At 41.7% G+C, this 11,044-nt stretch overlaps 1 protein-coding gene across 1 annotated transcript; it reads left to right on the top strand.

Moving 5' to 3' along the window:
• The first annotated feature begins 9,741 nt into the window (after positions 1-9,741).
• On the top strand, positions 9,742-10,686 carry LOC113885398 (olfactory receptor 6C2-like). The gene has a single exon (XM_027530723.1). The coding sequence runs from the start codon at positions 9,742-9,744 to the stop codon at positions 10,684-10,686; it is 945 nt and encodes a 314-aa protein (XP_027386524.1).
• The last annotated feature ends 358 nt before the right edge of the window (positions 10,687-11,044 follow it).

Raw genomic sequence — 11,044 nt, forward strand, 5'->3', positions numbered from 1 at the left:
CCCAGTTTAAGACAATCAAGAGTGTCTTTCGAGATGCCAAATCTCCTTGGGAGGTGAGCGGGGAGGAAGAAAAATTGTCCCTGGGTGAGAACCACTGAACTACAGCCAACCAGAGATGTCCCCTCTCACACTGGAAAGATTCGTGACTGCTGCTGTGCTGCTTTTGCCACGGTGATGACTGCAGCCAACTCATATGAGAGTCTCTGTATGTCTGATCTGGGATGAGGTTCTCCCACAATTTGTCTCTGGTTTTCCAGCAATGCTGTAAGAGGCTAGGTAGCGTGGCCAAGTCACAAAATGAATGGATGTTGGAGATACGATTTGAAAGGAAGCTCCATGAATTAAGAGCATAAGCTCCTAACCACCAACATATATTATAGCTTACCATGGACTCCAGCTTCTGGTACTGTCCTTGGTTCTCACAATAAGCTGTTAAAAAGTGGCAAACCTGTTGAAGCTCCTGGCCAACCTTACCAATGGTCCTGGAAGAGCAACCTTTTTGAAAGTTTTTGGAAAATGCTACTACACTAGCCTCTGCAAAGGACACAAGATTTAGAGCCTACTAGCTTTTGTCAGACGTATTGAGTTGGTACAGTGCTGTCTGCCACTCAATTAACAGAGACAACATACCTGAGCCACTTTCCCAAATGTGGGTTTCTTAGGGCTCTGTGCAGCAGGAGCAGGCATTTGTTTACAGAGAAAGGGCACTCCACAAGACTGGAGAAGTCCTATCACAATTAATTTTCATTGCATGAAACAGATTCTTAGTTTGTCTTTTCCATTTACTCTGAGAACCCCTCTTCTCTTGGAAAAGGAGGCTGGAGGGGTTACTTTTATCAAAGGCAAGCAGAAGGTATTTGGCCCACTCTTCCTGGAAGCGGACGAAACCCAGAAGAATGGCCAGACCTTAATCCACCACTGCCAGCTAGGGTGAGCCCAGTACTCCCCTCAGAGGAGAGCTCTACCCACCCACCACAGCTGGATTGTACTATCCTGGCAGCCTGGCTAGAGCGCTCCTGGTATTTTTAGAGAATCATACTTGGAGGAGGGGATTTGGGCTCCTGTGAACAACATTCTTTACACTGGCTCCATGTCACATTCAAGAACTAAGTCGTGATTCTGTCTTGCTTTGTTCCTTTTGAGGGGTGAGCAAGCCTCCTGCTTTTAGCATGCTGTTATTCCATGCATCTGAATTTCAACATGTTGGTGGTGTGACACCGAGTTGATCTGCCTCTGTGTGCTCCTATATGCTGTGTTTTCCTTTTTAAACACTTGTGCTCAGACTATGATTGACTAGTCAGAAAATAGAGGACTTTTAGAATGCTTCATTTTCCTGAATTGTAATGAATTATAATCCACAGAGACTCTTTTCCTTCTTTCCTTCCCTTCTTCCTTTCCTTATTTCTTTCTCTTCCTTGAATGCAGAGAGTTATCATCTTCTTCAGTTCATGAAGCATTATCATTATTCATCCATGCAAAAACTCTGTTACATTTTTTATTTATCAATATACTCAGTTTTATCCCCTTTTAGTGTGTCCTTTCTCTCTTCCATATACAACTATTGTAATATAGATTTAAAAAAAATTTGTGTTCTTGTGAAAAGATATATTTGTTTTTTATGTATATATTATTAATTTGTGTAAATGATATTGTTTTATTTTTCTCATTTCTTTTTTCACTTGGCACTGTTTTTAATGTAGTCTTGGAAATCCATAACATAGCAATCAGAGAAGCAAAAGAAATAAAATAAATCCAAATTAGAAAGGAACAAGTAAAATTGTCACTGTTGGCAGATGACATGATACTATACATAGAAAATCCTGAAGACACCAACAGAAAACTAGAGCTTATCAATGAATTCTATAAATTTTCAGAATACAAAATTAATATACAGAAATCTGTTGCATTTCTATACACTAACAATGAAATATTAGAAAAATTAAGGAAATGATTATGTTTACCATCACATCAAAAATAATAAAATACCTAGGAATGAACCTCCCTAAGGAGGCAAAAGACCTGTACTCTGAAAATTATAAGACACTGATGAGAGAAATTGAATACAACACAGACAGAAAGATATATCATGTTCTTAGACTGGAAGAATCAACATTGTTAAAATGGCCGTACAACCTAAGGCAATCTACAGATTCATGCAATCTTTATCAAAATACCGATGGCATTTTTCACAGACCTAGAAAAAAGAATTTTAAATTTTGTATGGAAACACGAAGACCCAGATTAACCAAAAAAAAAAATCTCAAAAGGGAAGAACAGAGCTGGAGAAATCACGCTCCCTGACCTCAGGCTGTTCTACAAAGCTACAATAACCAAAAGAGTATGGTACTGACACAAAAACAGACATACAGATGAATGTAATATGATAGAGAACCCATAAATAGATCCATGCACTTATGGTCAATTAATCTACAACAGTTAGAACCAGACATCAAACAACAGCCTGGTTCAGAATTGGGAAAGTACATCAAGGCTTTATTGTCACCTGCTCCTTTAACTTATACGTATGGTACATCATGTAAAATTCAGGGCTGGATGACTCACAAGCTGGAATCAAGATTCCTGGGAGAAATATCAACAACCTCAGATTCACAGATGATACTACTCTAATGACAGAAATCAAAGAGGAACTAAAGAGTCTCTTGATGAGAGTGAAAGAGGAGAGTGAAAAAGCTGGCTCAACACTCAACATTCAGAAAACTAAGATTATGGCATTCAGTTCCATCATTCCATGGCAAATAGATGGGGAAAAAGTGGAAACAGTGGCAGATTTTATTTTCTTGGACTCCAAAATTACTGCAGATGGTGACTGCGGCCACAAAAATTAAGACTCTTGCTCCTTGGAGGAAAAGCTGTGACAAATCTAGACAGCATATTAGAAAGCAGAGACATCACTTTGCTGGCAAAGGTCCATGTGGTCAAAGCTATGGCTTTTCCAATAGTCATGTATGGATGTGAGAGTTGGACCATAAAGAAGGCTGAGTGATGGGAAATTGATGGTTCTGAATTGTGATGCTGGAGAAGACTCTTAAGAGTCCCTTGGGCAGCAAGGAGATCAAAGCAGTCAACCCAAAAGGAAATAAACCCTGAATATTCACTGGAAGGACTGATGCTGAAGCTGAAGCTCTACTACTTTGGCTACCAGATGCAAAGAGCCAACTCATTAGAAAAGACCCTAATGCTGGGAAAGATTGAGGGCAGGAGGAGAAGGGAGTGACTGAGGATAAGATAGTTGGATGGCATCACTGACTCAATGAACATGAGTTTGAGCAAACTCCGGGAGATAGTGAAGGACAGGGAAGCCTGGCATGCTGCAGTTTATGGGGTCGAAAAGAGTTGGACATAACTTAGCAATTGGACAAGAGTCTACAACAAAAGAAGGAATTTATAATGGAGAAAAGACAGTTTTTTCAATAAGTGGAGCTGGGAAAATGGGACAGCTACATGTAAAAGAATGAAATTGGAACATTCTCTAATATCATATACAAAAATAAACCCAAAATGAATTAAAGACCTAAATGTAAGACTGAACACTATGTAACTCTTAGAGGAAAACATAGGCAAAACACTCTTCTGACATAAATAGCAATATTTTTTGATCCATCTCCAAAAGTAAAGGAAACAAAAATAAACATATGGGACCTAAATAAAAACTTTTGCATAGTAGAGGAAACAATTGAAAAAATGAAAAGACAACCTACTGAATGGAAGAAGACACTTGCAAATTATATAACTGATATCCAACATATATAACTGCTGGGAGCCGGCGTGAGGACCTCCACCCGTGGCAAAGGTCATGAGGAAGGAGGCTCGACATACGCAAAGGCAGGATCGAGCCTCAGGAGTCCCCCTGGAAATTTTCGAGTATCTACCCCCAAAACCAGAGTCTGCCTACTTTACTACTTTGTGCTCTCACCTACACCTCTTACTTTACGGGGGGCTGTCCCCCACCACCTCTTTCAGAGAAGGAGTTAACTTAGAGCTCCAGTTAATAATAATTCCTGGGTGTGATAGGAGTGTTTCAACCTACAAACTCCTCTGAAGGTTCTCTAGCCTGCCTGACAGGCTTGTCTGGCCACATGTGATTGCTCACAGCCTCCCAACCGTGAGAGGCACGAGATGCTTTAAACCTTCTAAAAACAGGTTCTTTAGAGAAGTTAGAAAACTATTAGCATAAGTATAGTGGGCTGATTAGAAATTGTATTGCTGAAGGGTTTTTCATTTGTTGAGCCAATGTTTACTGCTAAGTCTCCACATCCCCTGCCTTTATACACATTAATGAATATATAGAATAAATAAGTATTAACCTTTGATATTAATCACATTAGACCTTAGGCTAAGCAAATTCTTTCCTTAATTAAAACCCACTACACCCTCACCCTATAGGAATGCAATTTTATCTGGTACCTTCGGAAGGTGGCGTCTATTTTAAGAATAATCACCCCTGGAGTAATAAGTGTTGACTGACTGCTGTCATAAGGAGAGGGTCATAAATTGTCAGCAGGCCCCCTGGCCAGAAGATGATGTAACACCCCTAAGACCTCTGTATACATTTGTATGAAGCACCTGACTTTAATGAAAGTCAGGACTGCTGTCCCCATGTGACTTTTTGTATAACACCTCAGTGTATAAAAACAGACCCTGGAAAATAAAAAATTGGGATCAGTTCCTCGAAATACTGGTCTCCCCATGTCGTTCTCTCTCTCAAACTCTGGCTGAGTTTCCATCTGGAGCGCGGAGCCCGCCAAGCTTACTAATTTTGCCTGGGCTTCTAAGATCCGACCGGAGAGGCCTCAGTGTCTCCTCTCCTTCGGGAGAATGGAAGGATGCCTGCGGCCTACGTAAGTGGTGCAAGCTTCTTGTCTTGAAGTTTTATTGGTTTCCCGCGTAAACCAAGCTACTCAGCCTCTTTTCTCCACTGAATTTTCCTGCTGAGCTATCCTTATTCTATTACTCTTTATATCTCTAATTAATATCTAATTAAAGCCAGTGTATTTGCCGACGCCATCTCTCCTTCAAATTTCCCTGGATCCACCGGGGCTGGACCCCGGCGTATAACCAGCTCATACAATTCAACATTAGAAAATTAAACAGCCTGATTAATAAACTGGCAGAACTGAGTAGACATATTTCCAAAGGGGAAATGACAAATAGGCCTATCTGATAACAAATAGGCTCATGAAAAGATGGGCAACCTTGCTAATCAGAACTGAATAGACATTTTTCCAAAGGGGAAATGACAAATAGCCTATTTGATGACAAATCGCCTATTTGATGGAGAAGGCAATGGCACCCCACTCCAGTACTCTTGCCTGGAAAATCCCATGGACGGAGGAGCCTGGTAGGCTGCAGTCCATGGGGTTGCTAGGAGTTGGACACGACTGAGTGACTTCACTTTCACTTTTCACTTTCCTACATTGGAGAAGGAAATGGCAACCCATTCCAGTGTTCTTGCCTGGAGAATCCCAGGGACGGGGGAGCCAGGTGGACTGCTGTCTCTGGGGTGGCACAGAGTCAGACACGACTGAAGCGACTTAGCAGCAACAGCAGCAGCCTATTTGATGAAAAATAGGCTCATGAAAAGATGGGCAACCTTGCTAATCATCAGGGAAATGCAAATCAGAACCACAATGAGATATCATCTCACACCTGTCAAAATGGTGATCATCAAAAAGAACACAAATAACAAATGTTGGTAAGGATGTGGAGAAAAGGGAACCTTTGTACACTGTTGGTGGAAATGTACATTGGTGCGGCCACCAACGAAAACAAAACTGGTGGTTACTGGTTACCCAGCTTGAGAAAGCACCACCAGTGATCACTGTCACACAGGCTCTTTTCTGGGAATGGATCACCTCTGCATTCTAAGGCTAAGCCTTTCCCCTGGCACTGGCCACCTCAGATTCAATACATGGAGTGAGCTTGGCCAGAGTGTTTCCTCAGCTTGGGCTGGGTCATGTGGTGAGGGAGCGTGGGAAACCTAGGGACCGCTAGGGCAGATGTCTCTCCACCCCACACTCCTCATGAGCTGAGTCTAGGCTTCTCTAGCTCTTCCACCTGCCCCAGTGGTCCTCCAAGCATCCAGGAGGGTTTGTCTCGTCCGGGTGGGACCCCAGGACTGGGGTGCGCAGTCTGGTGCTTGACCTGCCCAGTCCCCAGTGCATATACAATCTCGCTTTCTTCTGAGTCCCCTCCCGGGAACAGAGGTCCCGACTGTCTTTTCTTCTTCTCCTGCCCAGTGACGTGTGTCTCTTTCTTTCAGTGTTGGTTGTGTAGAAGCCCTTCTGCTCGTTTCCAGTTACTTTTCCCTGGGAATTATTGTGCACAGCGATATATTCTTGATGTGCTCGTGGAGGGAAGTGAGCTCCAGGTGTTCTTACTCCGCACCTTGATCTCTCCTCTCTAGTTTTCAAATGCACGAACATATTGTATCTCTTTATTATTTTGACCTTCTTTCCTTTTCAGTAGCTTGTGGTTTTCATGACACAAGTTCTACATGTTTTATTGGATTCACACAGAAGCGTTTCATTTCTCCCGAGTGATGGTAAGTGCTTTGTACTTCGAGTTTCGATGTCCACATGTTCCTTGCTGCTGTACAGAAATTCCTCACTCCTTTTCTCATATTTTTAGACTTCAAAGATAAAATCGTTAGATCTTTTAAAAATAGTTCCACAGGCCCATGTGGCTGTATTTAGATTTTTTTCAGTCTATTTTCTTTGTATCGCTCCTACTGAATAATTTCTACTGTTCTATCATTTCACTGATTCCCTCCTCTTTCCCTTCCATTGTGCTGTTGAGCCCATCCATTGAATTTTTTAAAAATTTAGCTGCTGTATTTTTCAGTTCCAAAATTTTCATTTGGTTACTCTTTATGCCTTCCATTTCCTGACTGAAATTTTCTAAAAAGTTGTTTCAAGTATGTTTTTAATTTATTGTTGAAGCATTTCTCATAATGCCACTTTAAAGTCTTTGTCATGTAATTCTAGTATCTCTGTCATCTTGATACTGGTGTTGTCTTTTTTCTTTTGAGTTGAAATTGTCCTTGTTCTTGTTATGACTAGTTACTATCAACTGAAACCTAGACATTTTTTGGTATTAAGTTGTGAGACCCTAGCTCTTACTGAAATGTTTTGTTTTATTTGGTGTCTTTGACACTGTGTCATAGACAGAATAAGGGGGAATTTTACTTTATTACGGCCACATATGGATCCAAATTCTCCATTTGACTTTACAACTCCACATTAGTAACATAATGCAATGGGACTTTATAAACTCCAGGAGGATTATATGCAGTCCACCACTGAAGATTTTCATGGAGGGACATCCAGACCTTTGTGAGTCAATATTGTTATATTTGCATACATAATGAAAGACTAACTATAATGTGCTTTCTATAATTTTATATTTCCAGCAATGCCCAGTTAGCAGTCACCAGGGATCCTGGAGCAGCCTTGATCTCTAGAAGGTTTTGGTCTATCTTCTTCTAATGAGGTCATGTGTGCTCACTGGTCCTAGTGGATCCTAAGTGGTGTCAAGAGACAGTCCAGTGCTAAAATATAGATGGGAAAATTCATTTCACTTTCATTGCTGCTCCCAGAGACATGTGCATTTTCCTAAAACTGGAGAGGTGGGGAGTGGTAATGCATTTTACCTGCCCTGCAAGTCATTTTCTAGAAATTTTAGAGAAGTGTGTGTACCAGGGACCAGTTTGAGAGGAGGCTACTGTCTCCCACAATGCCCCGTAACGTTTCCCAGCAAGTGACATCTCCTGCTGGTGGTAGCTGAGGTAGGAGCAGAATGGGAGTCTGGGAAACTGGGAGCCTGCAAGGAGAGTATGATAGCTTTTTGAAATTCCTAGAGAACTCACTCCCAGATTCCAGGAGAGTGTCAAGGGCAATATGTGCTCTTCTTTCTTTCCCAGAATTTCATCAGGAAAGATTGCCATGGAACTGTCACTTTGGTTTATTCCAATTGTGGAAAACTCTGGATTCATATGAAGAAGAATGCTTAGCAGACATGATACACATGTTGAAATTTTCTCTGGGGCAAATTAGGGTTATTTCAAATACAGGTGTTTCCCTTTCTTCTTCCCTCCCTCCTTCCTTTCTAGTCTCTTTCCGTCCTTTCTTCTCTCTTGCTCTTTCCTTCCTTCCTTTATGCCTTTCTTTCTTTTCCTTTCCTCCCTTCCTTCTGCCTAAACCAACATCTTCCTTTGTTACAAGAGTAGAGGACAAGTCTCTGGTTACTGTTACATGTTGTTGAGTACGTGACCTTAGTGTGATTAGATGATTCTGTAATTTATTTATTTTAAACTAAAGAGAAGTCTGCTTCTCTTTAAGCTGATCTTAGATACTGGGCTGTATCAGATGGCTAGTTCAGAGATCAAAGATGAACACTAATTGCATGAGGAAGGCTCACGTAAAGAAATTTATGGATTAAAGAGTGAAAGGTATTATTTTATTTAGGTAGACAATTGGAGAGAAGATGAATCAGAAAATAATTGCCAGAGTCAAAACATGCACTCTCTTTTTGTCCTCACCCTGAGTGAAAGTGTTAGTCACTCAGTCATGTTTGACTCTTTGTGACCCCCACGGACTGTAGCCTGCTAGACTCCTCTATCCATGGAATTCTTCAGGCAAGAAACTGCAGTGGGTTGCCATGTCCTTCCCCAGAGATCTTCCCAAACCAGGGATCAAATCTGGGTCCCCTGCATTGCAGGCAGGTTTATTTATTTATTTTTTTACCACATGAGCCACCAGGGAAGCCCCAGTTTCCCCAAATATATAAACTGAAAGGGTCAAGAAATATTGAATCTCCCCTAGACTGACCACTGTGTGCATGTTAGGTCGCTTCAGTTGTGTCTGACTCTTTGCCACCCTATGGACTGTAGCCTGCAGGGTTTCACTGTCCGTGGGATTCTCTAGGGTTGCCATGCCCTCCTCCAGAGGGTCCTCCTGATTTCGGGATTCAGGGATTCAGGAAACCTGCGTCTCTTACACCCCCTGCATTGGCAGGTGAGTTCTTTACCATTAGCGTCCCCTGGGAAGCCTGCAGAGGGCAAAGGAAAAATTCTCCTCTTTACCAGCTAGTCTTGGGCTTCGTAGAAAATCGGCCTTGGTTGGGTCTCCAACAATCTGATCAGAGTCTGTCTGTTAACTCTTAATCTGACTCACTTTAGAAAGCTGCAACTCGGACCACCAGAACTTTTCCTGCAAGTGATGCTGTAAATAAAGATGTCAAATCCTAAGTATATCAAGGGGGAATTTTTTGTGTGCAGTGACAGACTCCATGACCATAAGTTTTTTTAAGGCTATAATTTTCCTTTTGCCATATTCACCTTGTAAATGCATGAAATGAGAGATATCTTACCAGGAATATGTTGCATAAGTAGATACACAACTAAAAAGACTTTTTTCTTCTTAGCAATAGACTATTTAGGAATATGGCTAGCACTGTTAAAATGATTTTATGAAAACTTGTAGCTACATGCAGTTCTTGTTTATCCAAGATTTTAGGCTGTGTCTCTGTAAACATAATCAAAGATAGAAATCACTTATATTTACTTATTAATGGACAAAACTATACATAAAATATAATGTTTAAAACAATAAACACATCTAGTCACCATGCCTACATTATTTTACATATGTAATAAAACAAAGTTCCCCATTCCTTAGTCTTGACACTGCATAGCACAAAGTTTATCGAAGAAATGGAAAAGTCATGAATGGGGATGCAAGAAACAGGACAGCAGCTCCGGAATTCACGCTCGAGGGGTTTCCTGCCGTCCAGCACCTGGGGAAGGTCCTCTTCTCGGTGCACCTGCTGATGTATCTGGCCTCCGTCGCAGGAAACACACTCATCATCACCATCACCTGGGCTGACCATCACCTCCAGACCCCCATGTACTTCTTCCTCAGCAGTTTTTCCTTTTTAGAATGCTGTTTTACAACCACCGTTATTCCTAAATTGCTGGCCATCTTTCTGTTGGGGAGGCAAAAAATTTCCTTTGCTGCCTGCATCACACAAGCCTTTGTCTGTCTTTTCCTGGGAGCAACTGTTTTCTTCCTAATGGCTGTATTATCCTTGGATCGGTACATGGCCATTTGCAAGCCTCTTTATTATCCAACCATCATGAACCCAAGGATGCGTTCCCTTCTGGTCTCTGCCTGCCTAGTTTTGGGGTTCTCCCTCATGGTGGTTCCAGTTACAAAGCTTTCTCAGTTATCCTTCTGTGGCTCCCGTGTCATTCCTCACTTCTTCTGTGATTTGGGGCCCTTGATTAATCTCTCTTGTTCTGATATCAGGTCTATTGAAATGTTGGCCTTTGGCCTTGCTTTGTTTATCCTTTCGACATCCTTCATTATAACCATCATTTCATACAGCAACATAGTCTTCACAATCCTGCATCTCCCATCAGCCAAGGAGCGACAGAAAGCTTTCTCCACCTGCTCCTCTCACTTCATTGTCCTCTCTCTGATGTATGGCAGCTGTGTCTTTATATACATGAAACCAAAGGGAACAAATCAACTCGACTCCAACAAGGAGGCTGCCCTTGTGAACACAGTGGTGACCCCACTGCTGAACCCTGTCATCTACACCCTGAGGAACAAGCAGGTCCATCAGGCTCTGAGGAATGCCCTGACCAGGGTGCGATTACAGAAATAGAACCACAGCCTCTTGGAAGGCAAATCCACCTTTTCCACCTAATGCAATCTCCCTCCTATTTCTGGAATCTCATATAGACTTGCAAATATGTTTTTTAAGGTTCTGCTTATTTCTTCTTATAATAGGGACTAGTTTGTCTTATGAATGTCCACTATTTGAAATTACTAATATTCTTCTTTATATTGGGATGAAAAATCTTTCTGGACCTTCTTCTATTCATTAGTTTTGAAATGAATTAACTTTAATTTTGGCTCTGCTGAGTCTTCATTGCTTCATGCAGACCTTCTCCAGTTATGGCGAGTGGGGGCTGCTCTCTGGTTGTGGTGTGGGCCTCTCCTTGTGGCTGTTGCAGAACACG

Source organism: Bos indicus x Bos taurus, chromosome 28, assembly GCF_003369695.1.
Source record: "Bos indicus x Bos taurus breed Angus x Brahman F1 hybrid chromosome 28, Bos_hybrid_MaternalHap_v2.0, whole genome shotgun sequence".
Classification (NCBI taxonomy): Eukaryota; Metazoa; Chordata; class Mammalia; order Artiodactyla; family Bovidae; genus Bos; species Bos indicus x Bos taurus.